Here is a 17,078-nt window from a genome sequence, read left to right as displayed (position 1 = left end):
TCGAACTAAGATTTTTGTCAGTAAGTAGGTTTTTAATGATCCACCATAAGTATGTTCCCAGTAATGGTAGATACTGATTCATACAGTTTCTTAATGGAAATTAGCTAGTTCCTGGGACCATCTCTTTCATTCAATATATATATATATCAAGTTTCCACCATGTGTCTAGACACCGAGAATATAGCAGTGAATAGACAGTATCCCGACTGACATGGAACTTGCCCTCTGAGACTGATGACTAAAAATTGCTAAAATGAAAATTTTCCCAGAAACATGGATGTATTTGAGTGGTGGGAACTATGTTGACATCTGGCTTGATGGTATATTTATAAAGACCTGCTAACACAGAGGAGTTGACTTAAAGAATTTTTCTGTAACCTACGATTAGTGTGTTAGTATTTACAATGAAATCCCCACAATTAATAGTTCAGCAGTAGCATTATTTTGATACAGTCTGCTGAGGTTATGGTTCCTGGATGAATAACTACTAGAAGTAAGCTGCTTTTTCTTTCCTTTTTCTTTTTCATTCCATTTTTTTATTTCTTGATTTTTTTTTTTCTTTAAGATTCCAGGCCTTTGGAGATTTATTTGATGAAGCTATCAAGTTGGGGTTGACAGCTATTCAAACTCAGAATCCTGGTTTCTATTACCAGCAGGCAGCATACTATGCCCAGGAGCGGAAACAGCTTACGAAAACCCTCTGTAACCATGAAGTAAGTCACTGACTCCTGTATTAGCTGGCATTTAGGAAATCTATTAACCTTCTCTTGAAAGAAGATAATGCTGATTGGTGTGATAATTTTTTCCAAGCCTTTGCATGTAACAAGTTTTTATCTTTTATATTTTCAGGAATTAGGATTATTTTCAGTTTTAGCCTGAGTACTCTATTTTCACCTGTGAATTAAGCAGAAGTTTTTCTTTGAAGAACTGATTTATGATTAGCGATAAGTCAGTGATTTAGAGGAGAGAAAGTTACTTTAAAATAAAAGCCACAGTTTAGTCCATGCCATACTGTAAATCCATTGTTTTGTTTCTGTGATCACTGCTAGAGTTTGAAGGACACTGAGAAATGTGCTTTATGTTGACCCACTGGAGAGCATAACATTGGCCTTCTTTCTCTTCCTGGGGTTCTCCATGGAAAACTCTAAAGAATCTATTTGAGAATGTTAACTGCATATTTTCTTAAACTTGACATTTCATTTTGCCTTTCTCTTGGATGATTATATTTAAATACCAGTTTCCCCATAAGCACCTTTAAAATAAGAACACGGTGTGTGTATATAGATAGAGATATTTACATTCACATAGTTATATCAGTTTATTTTCACGTAAAACCTCAGATTTCTTCTCTGAAGATAGGTGAATTTTAACAACAGTGCTACTTAAAAAACTTCAAAAAAAAAACAGTTTGCATATTAGTACTTTAAATGCTTGGATTTTTTTCCCCTTAAATCATGATATACCTAGACTATTTTCTACCATGTTATTTGTATATGATGTATAATTTCATTGCATGTATTATATTTTAAAAGTTTGGCATATTATATTTGAGCACAGTATTTTAAAAGGTGATTAAAACTGGGTCTTGTATGGCTATGAGAAAATGGGCGTTAGCAAATATTGGCTGGAATGTAAAATAATATTCTGTCAAGTAATAAATTAAGAAGCCTCAAAATCATGCCTTTCTTTTGACCCAGAATTTCATATTCAGGAAGCCTAAGACAGATAAGAGATCCTAAGAGATAAGTATTAAAATTTATTTATAGAGTTGTTCTGACAGATTTATTAATTGTAATGTAAAATAAAAATAACAGTGTGAACAGCTATAGGGAATCTGTTACAATGTGGAACAGCAGGCAGCCAAGAAAAATAACATTTTGGAAGAATCTTTAATGATATGGTGAGATATACAGAATGTATTTAAAAGAAAAAAGCAGGTTGAAAAATTATTTCAGCTGATGACGAATAAACGTTTGCATACAAAATCTGGAAGAATAATGTATATGCATTGTTAACCGTGGTAGTAGCTCTATAGGTAGTTTAAATTTTTATCATTTTCCTTTTGGACGTTTTCTGCATTTTTTTAACAATTACTTGTATTACATTTTGGTTTTAGAGGGAAAAGTTATAAAAAAGAAAAGCGGTATAAATTTGTAAATTCTGGTGCCAAAAGTATCCTCCCCCATCAATACCAAGACTTAATACACATTCAATAAAAAAGGAAAATAGTGTCTTCTTTTGAAAACTCCTATAACATTATTATTATTTGCACAAAAAACACTTATACATATGGAATAACCATCAAATTTAATTTGTAATGTAGTTTTACTGGTTTATAAATTAAAAGAAAATGTAGAGCAGTTAGTTACTATGAAATCATTTGTCAGATTCAGGTTGATTTATTCAATTTAATTTTTATAAGACTACCTAATATTAAATGAAACATTTCTTGTTTAATTTTATGGAAATTTAATTTATGTTAAAATATTCACAACTTTGATATTTGAATGTGTTATTCATATTTATGAAAGCTTTTTTATTCTAACAAAGATCAAGGGAGAGTTGGTCTTGATGGGCTGTGTTTTGATTTACAGGCTTCTGTAGCGCACCCCAGTCCTGATCCCCTAGAAACACAGACAGGAGTTCTTGACTTCTATGGACAGCGACCATGGCGACAAGGAATCCTAAGTAAATAATTTTTTCCTCTTTCCCTTCCTCTCAACCTCAAAAGCACAAGGTTGCTATCATAATTTTTCCATGGCTGCACAACATAATAACAAATTATGTTGAGGTAGGGCTTCCCTGGTGGCGCAGTGGTTGAGAGTCCGCCTGCCGATGCAGGGGACACAGGTTCATGCCCCGGTCCGGGAAGATCCCACATGCCACGGAGCGGCTGGGCCCGTGAGCCATGGCCGCTGAGCCTGCACGTCCGGAGCCTGTGCTCCGCAATGGGAGAGGCCACAACAGTGAGAGGCCCGCGTACCACAAAAAAAAAAAAAATATGTTGAGGTAAAAATATGTGCTTTTTAAACACTTTTTAAGACCTACTTTAAAAATGTGTTGTTTTTATCACTACGTCTTAGAATGACTTATAATTAAAGATGTAGATGTGACTAAAATATTTGGACATCTGTTGTCTTAAATGACACAGTTAGTAAGCCACTCTGGTCTATTTAAATATTTTAATTCCAGTTAAGTTTAACGATTTTTTTATGTTTGACATTTTAGAACATCATTACCTGAACCACCTTAAAAATGATTTCTCTATCTTTTTTGTTTTATACACACTTAATTTGAGCAATTTCTGTGGCCATTAAACTTTTTGTTAAGAAATTATTTACTTTAATCTACAGGAAATGTATTTTGTCTAGAAAATGATATTGGTATTACTTTTGAGGTGGTTGATTCCACTGGGCAAAAGAGTACAGAGCTCAGTAACGTACCCTTCAGAACAGAGACCACAGAGAAGATTCCATGCTAATAAAGCTGTCTGTTAGAATCTTTAGAATTCTAGAATGTTTAAGAATCTTAAGTACATTGTATACGAAGGACTCAGGGAGTGTACCCGTCCAGTGTTCGTGTGAAGGATTTGTGTTAAATGAGCTATCTAAAATGGGTTGTGTCCTATCTTATACAGGTTTTGATCTTTCTGATCCTGAAAAAGAGAAGGTGGGGATTCTTGCCATTCAGCTGAAGGAGAGAAGTGTTGTTCACTCTGTAAGTCTTTTTTCCAGTATAAACTATTTTTTACAGTATTCCAGGAAAACATGAGATTATTTTTATTGGAATGTTTCACATTTTATCTTTTCTAACAGGAAATAATAATAACTCTTCTGAGCAATGCTGTTGCACAATTTAAGAAATATAAGTGTCCAAGAATGAAAAGTCATCTGAGTAGGTATCCATAACATGCCACAACTTTGTGCAACTTTGAGTAATTTTAAATTATGTTCATACAGTCTTTTTTCCTTTATAGTGGTTCAAATGGGAGAGGAATATTATTATGCAAAGGATTATACCAAAGCTTTGAAGTGAGTTCTGTTCACTATTTATTTTTACAAGTATTCTGATTCTCTTGCAGCAAAATTGGCATGGAAATCTGTATTGAAGGATTTATTATTTCCATATTTATTCCTACTTCTATTAAACACCATTTCCGTGATATTTTTTCGAGTATTGTCTGCAGGTACAGTCATTATCAGAGTCTAAGGAAACCTCACATTTACCTAATGTGAAAATACCTGTTAAACTATTTCAGTAAGATTTTCTGAAGTTTATATAAAATGAGTAAAGCACTTTTATTTTAGTTTCTCCATGAACTATTCAAACCCTTCCTCGTGAAGCTGTCTTGGCCCGTCTGACATTTTGTCCTCTGTCAGGTTGCTGGATTATGTGATGTGTGATTATCGGAGTGAAGGATGGTGGACCCTGCTCACGTCTATACTGACCACAGCTCTGAAGTGTTCCTACCTCATGGCCCAACTGAAAGATTACATCACTTATTCCCTAGAACTCCTTGGAAGAGGTAACTCGATGTTCTTTCAGTAAAATTCTGAATCTTTACAATTACATAGCATCTTTAAGCTTCTTTAAATTGGAAGAATAATTCAGTATCAAATACCTGGTAGTACTGTTATCACATGCAAGTCACTTTGCGGAGTGAAGAGGTTTTATACTTTATTGGAACTTATTAGAGTTGAAGGTCTTATTGTAGTTGAGAAAAATCTGCCTTTTTAAAATATGGCATAAAATAATTTTTCACATAGAGTTCAAACGCACATACATAAAGCATTGGGGCTGACTTTTAGGAAGCTGTGCTGTCAGTTTTCCAGAGTTGTGCTTAGCCATCTTAGAAGAGAGATTTATCGGGCTTCCCTGGTGGCGCGGTGGTTGACAGTCCGCCTGCCGATGGAGGGGACACGGGTTCGTGCCCCGGTCTGGGAAGATCCCACGTGCCACGGAGCGGCTGGGCCCGTGAGCCATGGCCGCTGAGCCTGTGCGTCCGGAGCCTGTGCTCTGCAACGGGAGAGGCCACAGCAGTGAGAGGCCCGTGTACCGCAAAAAAAAAGAAAAAAAAAAAGAAGAGAGATTTATCTGCAGGGTTTTAATACCTGAAATGGGGGTAGTGGGCTTACTTGCCTGTCTTATAGTTCTAATTTTCTTCCTTCTTCCTTCCTATTAGCTTCAACTCTGAAAGATGACCAGAAATCTCGGATAGAGAAGAACCTCATAAACGTTTTAATGGTAGGCTGGAATTCTTTATATAACATCTGTATCTGGATGTGTGTATATTATAAAACTAGCTGAACAGATGTTTAACTCCATGTTGGCACAGAATGAAAGTCCTGCTCCTGAACCTGACTGTGACATATTAGCTGTGAAAACTGCTCAGAAGCTGTGGGCGGACCGAATTTCTCTGGCCGGCAGCAATCTTTTCACAATAGGCGTACAGGACTTTGTGCCATTTGGTGGGTAACCAACGTCTACAGTATTATTTTAGAGAAATTGTCCTTATTTCTACAAAATAAATAGACACAGAATAATGAAGTCAAAGAATTTTCCAAGTACGGTCACTTTGTAGATGAACTGTGTGGTTTTTTTTGTTTTTTTTTTTAAATTTTCTGCCCATCGACTTTAAAGATGGTCAAAATTTTAAATACTTAGTTGAGGTCTTAACGTTTACTCTGTTCGTTTGTAGTTCAGATGTTATTTGAAATGCATTTGGAAAGACAGTTATTTAAAAAGTTTATGCTTTATTGTCTAGGCAGGTATTTTGAAATAAGTTAAAAATAACAAAATGGTTCTTTTTTCTTTAAAATCCTATGTCAGTTACATTTTAGGGGGAACCATGTTTTTAAAATTAGAGAGGTTTTGGAGCTAGAGTTTATTTAAATTTGGCTTGATTTATGTCTTTTGAAATGCTTCAGGTGCAGAAGTCAGTAAGAATATCCAGTGCAGCTTTTTTCTTTCTTAAGAGCAGATGTGGACCAGAGAATAATGTGTGTGTGTCTAGCGTGTCTGGTGGTGTCTGACTCGGCCCTTTTTGTTTTATTTCTAGTGCAATGCAAAGCCAAGTTCCACGCCCCAAGTTTTCATGTCGACGTTCCCGTGCAGTTCGATATTTATCTGAAGGCTGACTGCCCACATCCCATTAGGTTTTCTAAGCTCTGTGTCAGCTTTAATAATCAGGTAATAGCACCTTTTAAGGTGTTTTTACCATGTGTGTATCTTATTTTAGCTTATTAAATGAGGTAAAATGTGCTTAGTGAATTTTAGGTCTTAATGGTTTCATATTAACAAATGTATTTTGATAGAGTCTATTTAAGAATAATTGTATTTATAGTTCTCAACTTCTGTATCCACAATTCAAGTTTTACACTTTTCTATTCTAATTTTTGTTTTCACTCCCTGCTTAGGAAACCTGAGAACTTTGTCTACACATAGACAAAAAGTTTTGTAACATGTATCTTGAATTTCAAATAAGATATATTCAGAATGAATATAATTTTCAAAACCATTTGTTTTATTCTAACATTGGTATTAGCTTTATATTATAAAACTGTTATATGTTTGATGTTAAAGCAATGAAAGTGGCATAGATGGATATAAAGTAGAAAGTAAATGTGTGTTCCTCCAATTCCATTCCTTAGGGGGCGTCACAATTAACTTCGTGAATAGTCTAGACATCTTATGTGCACGCATATATAAGCAACTTTTTTCTCCAGAATTGGGATCGTACTATATTTCCTACATTTGAACATTTTTATAGTGTGATGTAGTCAAGTGCTTGATTACATTCTGTTTCAGTTATAAGCTCACTTCTAATTTTCTGGTCACACAGAAAGTGTACTGAGCTGTAACCAGCAAGCATTTATTGAGAGTTACAATATTCTTAGCATCATGGTGAACCTGAAAAAGTTTAGCATATATCAACCCCACTAAAATATAAGCGTTTTGGGAGCAAGGCCAGGACTGGCTCACAGATGGCCTAAATGTGTGTGTAGCCTAGAAATACTGTTATGGCAGGCATGCTGGAGAAAAGAGGAAGTTTCAAAATTGAAGATGCAATTAAGATAGGTTTAAAAAGATGAGAGGGAAAGGATGTGTTTGGCAATGAGGAAACGCTGAATGGAAACAGGAGTGAATGTTCTGTGTTTTTGGGCAAGTGAAGACAGCAGCCTCACGAGAGCAGAGGGATCATAGGTGGGGTGAGTGGGAGTCAGGCTGCGTGGCTTAGAGGAACCTGGAGAGTTAAGCAGAGTCAGTCTGGGAAGTATCAATAGAAGCCTTTTAAGATTGATTTATTCATTCATTTATTCGTTATCTGTTTATTTATTGAATGGTGGTAAAGAAAGAATGTTATCGGTTTAAATAGGTTTTTTTTGACTCATAAGAACTGAGCAATGTCCCTGTAATAGAATTCGTAAAATGAACCTGGGTCACTTGAAGATTAGTATGTTTTATTCAACTTCAAACCATTACCCAAGGATTCCAATTATTTTGAGAATTTTAAAGCAAGAACATGAAATTTATGTTTAAGAAACTTTATTCCAGTAGCAAAATAGAGGGAAAGAAATGATATTTTAGAAACCAGAGGCTCTTTGTATGAACCCAGGTACAAAAGTATGAGGATTTGGATTAGGATTTTAGTGATGGGAATGGAGATAAAGGAATAAGAGTCATTTAAAAATAGGTAAGTTTGGATTGCTGAGTGTATACAGAGGATACAGAATGGGGATAGGATGGATAAAGGATGGGCTATTTGGTTTTTGCAGGCCCAAAACAGTTTGTTTATTTTTCCAGCTTTATTGAGATATGGCATATAAAATTGTGTAAGTTTAAAGTGTACATGATGATTTGATACACATATTTTGCAAAATGATTACCATAGTAAGGTTAGTTAACACATGCATCACCTGACATAATCACCTTTTTGTTGTTGTCTTTGTGAGAACATTTAGGATCTACTCTTTTAGCAACGTGCAAGTAAATAATACAGTAATTATAGTCCCCATGCCATACATTAGATCCCCAAAACTTATTTGTCTGATAACTGGAAGTTTATACCCTTTGACCGACATCTTCCCATTTCTGCCAACGCCAAGCCTATGGCAATCCTCATTCTACTCTCTGTTTCTATGAGTTCCGTTTCTGTAAGTTGTAGATTCCACATATAAGTAAGATCATACAGTATTAGGACAGGAGCTTTGTATGTGCTGTTTCTTATGCTTGGATTGGTCTTCCCTCCTCTTTTATTTGCTTAGTTCCTCCTCATGTTTTATCCCCTTAAAAGCCTCACTTCCTCAGGGACACCTCGCCTGACCTACATGACTGATTGACCTAGCCAGGCTCACATAACCCTTCATAGTACTTGTCACAGCTGTGGTTTCACTCTTGTCATGTGATTATTTGGTAAATTGCTTGTTTTTCTTACTAGAATGGAAGCTCCAAGAGGACAGACATTCTTTTTTCCACTCACTGTGAAATATTCTAACTCTGGAATTTAGAGGGTCAAGGAAGGCACTCTCATTTTCCTTTCACATCATAGCCTACTATTGCATTTCTTTTCCTTCCTTCTTTTTCCCTTTTAGCAACACAGACCACATCTGTAATTAAACTAATAAAAACATTAAAATAAAATATAAAGCAATTTGTTTTTAAAGTTGTATTCTGAATATATGTTACTTGAAATGCAGGATGCAAATCACAAGGAAAAAAGTAGCGGGTACGAGGCTTCATAAGCCTGGAATAGAAATGAAAATTAGAAGGAAGGTATAAAACTTAACTGTATTAGAATCTTCTGTGAAGATAATTCACCTGCTGGGATAGAAGATGGCTCTTGGAAAGTTCTCAGTATTTATTGAAAGGATGAGAATGGTGATCCCTTAGATATGTATATGAAAGATGTCTCTGTTTATTCATCTGTAAGGAGTGTGCTTTTCTGGGAAGGTAGCTTGAAGTGATAGTGGAATTATCCCTGAGACAATTGTGGACATAAGCTTTTAGTTAAGGAATAGGTCAGAATTAGAAGTTTTTATGTGGGAGATATTAGCACAGAGGTGCCGAATACGTAGACATGGATAGACTTTGCAGTGACGTAAACATAAAGAGAAAAGCAAAACCAAAAGCTAAGGACTGAAACTTTTGGAACCTCTGAATTAGGGGAACAAGAGGGAAAAAAGACCTTTGAGGGAAAAGCAGGAGAGTGAGAAACAGGAGCTATTATAGTGTCGCAGAAGCCAGGTAAAAAGGAAGCTCTTTAAGAAAAGATGATAGACAGTAGCATCCGACGCAAAACAAAAAGTCTTTGTTTCTGTCTCCAGGAAAGGGATGGCTAAATAAATGTTTTCAGAGGTCAGCTTCTGTGTGAACCGTCTTTATCTTGTGGCAGCAGTGAGTGGTTAACTGCTACCATCTGGCATAAAAATACTTTTTCTTTTATTAATAGAAAATTCATAATGCTTCAGTATCAGTGCAGTTAACCTTAACAAGCTCCAAGTAATTCGGTGTTTAGTGTTAGCAAAACATATGACATTTGAGTTCATAAACCATGACCCTTGCTCACCTCTTTTTCAGGAATACAACCAGTTCTGTGTAATCGAAGAAGCATCCAAAGCGAGTGACGTTTTAGAAAATTTGACTCAGGGAAAGATGTGCTTAGTTCCTGGTAAAACAAGGAAGTTTTTATTTAAATTTGTGGCAAAAACTGAAGATGTGGGAAAGAAAATTGAGGTTAGTTATGAAATGTGTTTAAAAAATATTTTAAGTGATGAAATAATGTGTATGTCAGAAAAAATTATAATAAAAATAATACAGAAGTTTATTAAGTAAAAAATGAAAATCTTCCACTTGGACTTCCCAAGGGAACCCATTCATTATAGTTTTTTGGTAGGTTTCCCCTCAGTGAGAATATGTTTTTTTGTTTTTTTGTTTTTTTTTCTTGCGGTACACGGGCCTCTCACTGTTGTGGCCTCTCCCGTTGCGGAGCACAGGCTCTGGACACGCAGGCTCAGCGGCCATGGCTCACGGGCCCATCTGCTCCGCGGCATGTGGGATCTTCCCAGACCGGGGCACGAACCTGTGTCCTCTGCATCGGCAGGCGGACTCTCAACCACTGCACCACCAGGGAAGCCCAGTGAGAATATGTTATACGTAATATTCAGTAGTTGGCTTTTTTCACTTGATAGTGATATATTAGACATCATTTCCTGTTAGTACATGAGACCAACCTCATTTTTAATGGCTGCATAATCAGCTAAGGAATTTTAAACTGTATATATATATATATATATATAGTAATTATATTTAATAATTATAATGTAGTAATTATATTTTGTAAAATATGACATAATTCACACTAAAGAGCTATATCATTTTGACCTTTAAACATTGCTGATTGCATATTTTTAAAGAAAAAATGAAGATATATACTTCAAAGGATTCATTTAATGTAGATAATTAAAATGGCTTTCAGAAATACGTGATGGAAGTCATATTTTTATTGAGCATAAACTCTGAGCCAAGCTACATGGGTTTCAATGCCAGCTTTCTGGCTCACCTGCTTGTGGCCCTGGGCCACTTGACCTCTTTGCGTCTCCATTTCTTCATCTGTAAAGTGGGGATAGTAACATTACCTACTTCTCAGTGTTTCATGAGAATTAAATCAGTTAGTTAACGTAAATCTCCTGGGATAGTGACTAGGACGAGGTGAGCACTCATGAAGTGCTGCTCTCCCATGGCTGGAACGGGAATGGTCGGCTAACGTGAACTAGAGACCATTTCCAAGACAGAAACTTAAGGCTGTACCCCTATGTTCTCATAACAATTTCTGTGAATCTGTTGATTTTATTATTTACCAATATCCAGAGTTTTTGCTTATTCATTAAAAAAAAAATTCTGCATGATTTTGGCTAAATCCCTCGTGACATGTTTTAATTTTTTACAAGGTACCTAAGGAAGCCTACCAGGTGTAAATCATAATTAATAATACTATTTTGAGTATATTTGTTAAGGGATTTAGTGGAAAGGACATTTATTCAGTTAATAAAGAATTTCATTGCTAATACTGTTGATGTCGTCGGGAAGAATACGTGTGGCCACTAGGAGTTAGCTTGTGAGTATGTTAACGGTTAGCAGAACATTCATTGATTTCACTCAGCAGCCACTACTGCAGTGTCTGCTCCTTCAGCCACCACGCCGAGCACTGGGATAGCAGCACCTCACCGTCGTGTCCGAGCTGGGGAGTCAGCTCATTATCCTTGTTTAAAGGTGAAGAGGTTGAAACTCCACACACGGCTAGCCAGTGTCACAGCTGAGAAGGGTCTGGGATTGGACTCCCACAGCAGGTGTTCCAACCTGTGTCACGTCGTGGGTCCGAGGAACGCCACAGCCCAGCAGCCCACCCTGTAATTTGTTGGGAGGGGATGGTGACGAACTGGTATGAGATGGCGTTTCTGACAGACCTCCTCCTTCTAGATCACATCCTTGGATCTGGTTCTGGGCAGCGAGGCAGGAAGATGCGTGGTCTTGAATTGGCAGGGGGGAGGAGGAGATGCCGCTTCCACCCAGGAAGCCTTACAGGCCGCCCGTTCTTTCAAAAGAAGGCCCAGGCTCCCCGACAGCGAGCTTCACTGGGACAGCATAGTGATCCAGGCGAGCACCATGTGAGTCAGCCTGGTGGGCAGATGGGAGAAGGTCACCTCACTTCTTTTGAATACTTTGTTTCTTTTAAAAAATCAGTGACTTAGCTAACATTTTTTCCCAAAGGATCATTTCCAGAGTTCCAAACATTTCTGTCCATCTGCGACATGACCCTCCTGCCCTGACTAACGAAATGTACTGTTTGGTTGTGACTGTGCAATCCCACGAGAAGACCTGCATCAGAGACGTGAAGCTCACTGCTGGTTTAAAACCCGGTAAACTTGCCTTTTTAAAATTTGAGCCGTGTTGCTCCAACATAAAATAAACATCAGTGATATCAACTTCAGGAAGTTTGTTTAAAAAATGGTTATGATCTAGTGCTCTCTATGCAGTATTAATTGTCAAGATAGCGATTGAATTTCCTGTATTTTTAAAACGCCAACATTCATACTTTTAGGACAGGATGCCAATTTAACTCAGAAAACTCATGTGACTCTTCATGGAACAGAACCGTGTGATGAGTCCTACCCGGCTCTACTCACTGACATTCCTGTTGGAGACCTACATCCTGGGGAGCAGGTGAACTTGGCCAACTGTGATTGGAGAGGAAATCGGTTAGGCTGTAGTGTTAAATATGTAGTGAGTTTTAGTTTTAGAGCATTTTAAAAGCATATCCCGAGACTAAAAAAGTGATTCAACTAATGCACGTTTTATTCACATTTCACATATTTAATGTGTAAAATGTCTTCAGTTTTCATACAAGGGATTTTAGAACAAACGATGCTAATGTGGAGAATTCATTGCCTGATAAAATAACTAAATAACACAAAATTTGTAGCTTAGTTAAATAACCTTTCGGTCAACTTTTATTTCCAAGCCAAACACAAAGAATTCTTGGGAAATTGAGAATGGTAATAAAAAAAAGATGGAGTAGTAATGATCCCACTCATGCTGCGACAGGAACAGCTATAAAAAGTGTTCAAGAATTTAGCCAGTTGGTACAGTAAACTCTGAAAGGTGGGAGCATTATCCTAGAATATATGTCAGGAGGCAATCTCTGTAATAGTAATTAAACTAAAATACTTTTATTTTGTTGCAGCTGGAAAAAATGTTATATGTTCGCTGTGGAACAGTGGGCTCAAGAATGTTTCTTGTATATGTTTCTTACCTGATCAATACAACTATTGAAGAAAAAGAAATTGTTTGCAAGTGTCACAAGGTATTTATTTCATAGCTACTTCGAGAAATACCATATTTGGAGTGTTTCCTATTTTGTATTATCTTAGTTAACCTGTAAAATAAACAGCATAGGTGCTTACAGTCCATTACAAGTTTTAATGAAACATCTGTTGATTTTTTTTTATCATTTATGTTTATTGTAAATGATGTGATGATATGGTATTCATTGCTCAAACATTAGAAAATTGGCCTATATGGTTTTTTTTGTACAGAGAACCAAAAGCTTTAAGATCTCATGCAAAAAAGTCTTGAGACTCTAAACCTATCTGCTTCTTTATAAAATCACACATTAGATAAAATCTGTAAGTTGGCTAATATGAAGAAGATCTTGTGGGAGGGAGGTCTCCCTTTGTGGAATATTTCTTCTGTTAGTAAAAAAGATTCTTTTGAACATCACTTTTTGGTGAGTGCACATTGGTGAGGAAGAAATAAGAAAGCTATCAGGTCCAACAACTCCGGGGCAGCTGCTATTAACTCCTTGATGAATTTCTTATCGGTCTTTTTTGTTTCAAGAGATTGCAGGGGGACGTGTTTTTATATAGACTTAACCACATTGTATATAATGCTTGTATCCCCTTTTATTAATGGAAAATGATGATATTTGGTATCTTCTTAGTCCTGGCAGCCTTTTCTTAGGAATGGGGTCCTCAGTCCAGCAGAGGAGAAGCCCTAGGAATTTGGGGGTTTGTAGTTTGGTCACTGCACAGGGCTGGGTCGCAGGCTGTTTTATACGTCACTGGGAAACAAAACCATCCTAAGAGAGTTCAGGAGGATTCCCCAAGTGGCAGGGAGGAAGGCATATAACACACTGTCAAAAATTTCACCAGCCTGATGTAATTAAAAGACCCTGCTGGTGAACTAGGAGATAAGGGTGCCAGTCTCAGCACTGCCTCCTAAATCCTGAACCCAGGTCAGCAAGGTAACTCCTTTCGACCTCCATCTCCTCATCTAGAAAATAAGAACGTTAAAGTTCTGTGCACATTTAAAGTCCTAAGCCTTGGATGTTGTTTCTACTTCTGATAATGAAGCTGATGGTAGACTTGGAATGTACTTTGAAATAACCGTTTGCTACCTCGGAACTATCCTGAACTCGAGCGAAACCAGTGTGCTGCTATATCTTTAAGCAGTGTTCTCAAGACATGAGATCATCGAGGTACATGCCACTTTTTTAGAGAAGAATGTATTTATTCTTCTATCAGCCGGTACATTACCAAGATGTGCTTGTAAGGGACGCTAATTCTGAGGAATAGAAATAGATATTACACAAGAAAAGAATTAATTGGTCAAATATGTTTGGAAAATACTGGGTTAAAGGGTGTTAAACTGGTATTTTTACTTCAGGACTTAGCACAGCATTTAAATTTGCTAGTGTGTATTGTGAAGCTTCGCAAAAGGCTGTAATGATTATTTTTCAAAATTATTTTACCCGGGAGGGGGAAGGGTGAGCTGGGACAAAGTGAGAGAGTGGCATGGACATATATACACTACCAAATGTAAAATAGATGGCTAGTGGGAAGCAGCCGCATAGCACAGGGAGATCAGCTCGGTGCTTGGTGACCACCTAGAGGGGTGGGATAGCTTGATAATAATTGAGAGAGGAAATAATTTGAAGCATATAATAATAATAAAAATGATGTTGGCATTTCACTGAGTGTTTTGTGTGCATTATCTCATTTAATTATCACAACAACCTTGGGAGGACTGAGACTTAAAGAGACCATATACCCTTCCCAAGGTCACATCACTGTGTCCAAGGTCTACATGGCTAGTAAGTACGTATCCAGCCAGGAATAAAGTCCAGATCCATTTGGCCTTACAGCCGGAGTCTTAACCCAACGTGGTCTTTTTTAAAGGTTTCTCACCAACAGTGTGGGTTGTTTTTTAAAAAGATGTAGTAAGCCCACAGTTCGTTCTCTGTTGGTTTTTTTTTAACATCTTTATTGGAGTGTAGTTGCTTACAATGGTGTGTTAGTTTCTGCTTTATAAGCCCACTGGTTTTTGAACAGCCCTGTGCAGAGGAGATGGAGCAGGATGGTTGAGTCCAGGCTCCAGGGTCAGATTTGGTTCAGTTTCTGCCTTTGTCACCTACTAGCTGTGTGACCACTTCATCTTAAAATGGCAGTGATACTGGTGTCTGTTTCCTTGAGTTACTGTGAGCATTTCCTAATATGTGTGCAGTGATTATAATGCTATGTCATATTACATTATTATTATTATTATTATTATTATCGTTGTTTTAGTTGTCTTGAGTCAAGGTGAGGTGAAGGACTTAGACAAAAAGAAGACCCAGATTCTAGGCTTTGCACCACTAGTTTTGTGGCTTAAGGCCAATCACTTAACCTTCCTTAACTTCTGGTTCTTCTTCTGTAAAATGGTGACAGTGCCTGCCCTGCCCACTGTTGCTAGATCCTGAGATAGATAATGTATGAGAAAGTACTTTGCAGTGTGAACTGTTACAAAACCACAGATAATTAGAACTATTAGTCTGCTCTCTGCATAGATTCTTACAAATACTACCTAAGGGAAAGATCCTAGCTTCTTAATTTTTAAATTGGAATTATTTATTGATCAGTAATCGATTGTGTTTTGTATGCCTTCTGTTTTTAAAACTTCATTTGTTGTTAAGATTTAGAAAAGCCATTGATTGTGCCCTTTACATTTCCTTGCAGGATGAAACTGTAACGATAGAAACCGTCTTTCCATTTGACGTTGCAGTTAAATTTGTTTCTACAAAGGTACGTTCCTGTGAAGCATACTGGAAATCATTGAGGTTGTAGAAATTAACAGAAAAGAGAAAATGGATTAACTTACTTCCTGACAGACCTTTGTCTCCATCCGTGACAGTTTGAGCACCTGGAAAGGGTTTATGCCGACATCCCCTTCCTGCTGATGACGGACCTGTTGAGTGCCTCTCCCTGGGCCCTCACCATTGTCTCCAGTGAGCTGCAGCTTGCTCCTTCCATGACACCCGTGGACCAGCTGGAGTCCCAGGTGGACAACGGTGAGAATGTGGACCATCCCCCTTAACTAGCAGGAGACAGTAGTGTGTGTGCGTGTGTAGGCTGGTGGTGTAAGAGTTAGCTTTTTGCTAAGGCAGGGAATTTGAGACTTACACTCACAAAAAGCAGGTACATTTAGAATTAAGTTAGAATTAGCATCATTTACAATTTGCTTGAGTATACCTTATTTTTTAAAAAATCAGATTCTTGATACTGTAAGAAAGTGACTGAAAAATGTAATTGAAAATAAAGTGTTTTTTCATATCTGGAGTTTTTATAGATTGTTTTTTATAATTTTTAATTGATGTTTACTGTTGTTTATAATTTGAAATGGGAAAAGATGTTTACCAAAGAAACTTTGGAAAATACAGGAAAGCAGACGAGAAGTTTTCTCAATTATCCAACTGAAAACAGTTCATAGAGGCGACGTTACCTTCCTGGTTCAGGGTACTTTGGGCTTTTGTATATTTCTCGAGCTGTTAGAGAGAATAAAAATTAGTTTGAATGTTAACCCAAGCAAACTTGTGCTCAACTAGGTTATAAGGGCAGATATTGTGAGGGGAAAAAATCATGATGCATTCTTAAGACCAAATATAAGTGAGCCATTTTATTTGCTCTGTTTAAGTGAGTCATTTCATTTGCTCTGTTTACCTGTCTCCTTGAAAAAGTCATTTAACATCTCTAAGCCTTAGTTTCCAAGTCTCTACAAATAATGTATAATTGATAAAGTATTCTTTTTTGTTGTATTTCTTGGATGTAAAGCTCTCTTTTTATAGATGAAATCACAACATGAGGATTATGAGTCTCTTTCTTGTAGTTGTCTTACGGACTGCAGAGAGTGCCAGTGAATGCTTTTGTCTTCGTTGCCCATCTGTTGGAAATGTTGAAGGTGGAGTAGCAACTGGGCATTATGTTATCTCCTGGAAGAGGTAAAATTGTATCAGCCCTACCTTTTCTTCATTATTTGTGTTATTCTAATGCCTTTATTATGTGTCATTGTCATTTATTTATTTATTCATTTATTTATTTTTAATAAATGTATTTATTTATGTTTAGTTTTGGCTGCGTTGGGTCTTCGTTGCTGCACATGGGCTTTCTCTAGTTGCGGCAAGCAGGGGCTACTCTTCGTTGTGGTGCACGGGTTTCTCATCGCGGTGGCTTCTCTTGTTGTGGAGCACAGGCTCTAGGCACGCTGGCTTC

The 17,078-nt window shown here is 37.1% G+C and overlaps 1 protein-coding gene across 1 annotated transcript in view; it reads left to right on the top strand.

Annotated features, from left to right (window-relative positions):
- Positions 1–17,078, top strand: part of TRAPPC11 (trafficking protein particle complex subunit 11) — a 40,389-nt gene that overhangs the window by 11,792 nt on the left and 11,519 nt on the right. Inside the window, exons 10-26 of the mRNA XM_060001446.1 lie at positions 566–713; positions 2,595–2,688; positions 3,638–3,717; positions 3,816–3,894; positions 3,977–4,031; positions 4,380–4,525; positions 5,183–5,244; positions 5,336–5,468; positions 6,059–6,189; positions 9,577–9,732; positions 11,476–11,663; positions 11,767–11,915; positions 12,098–12,219; positions 12,740–12,859; positions 15,549–15,614; positions 15,724–15,880; positions 16,696–16,807. Coding sequence (XP_059857429.1) covers positions 566–713; positions 2,595–2,688; positions 3,638–3,717; positions 3,816–3,894; positions 3,977–4,031; positions 4,380–4,525; positions 5,183–5,244; positions 5,336–5,468; positions 6,059–6,189; positions 9,577–9,732; positions 11,476–11,663; positions 11,767–11,915; positions 12,098–12,219; positions 12,740–12,859; positions 15,549–15,614; positions 15,724–15,880; positions 16,696–16,807 — 1,998 coding nt within the window. The remainder of the gene's footprint in view (positions 1–565; positions 714–2,594; positions 2,689–3,637; positions 3,718–3,815; positions 3,895–3,976; positions 4,032–4,379; positions 4,526–5,182; positions 5,245–5,335; positions 5,469–6,058; positions 6,190–9,576; positions 9,733–11,475; positions 11,664–11,766; positions 11,916–12,097; positions 12,220–12,739; positions 12,860–15,548; positions 15,615–15,723; positions 15,881–16,695; positions 16,808–17,078) is intronic.

The sequence above is a fragment of the Delphinus delphis genome, chromosome 21, assembly GCF_949987515.2.
Source record: "Delphinus delphis chromosome 21, mDelDel1.2, whole genome shotgun sequence".
Classification (NCBI taxonomy): domain Eukaryota; kingdom Metazoa; phylum Chordata; class Mammalia; order Artiodactyla; family Delphinidae; genus Delphinus; species Delphinus delphis.
Note: the sequence above shows the minus strand (reverse complement) of the source record. Positions and strands in the feature narration are given on the sequence as shown.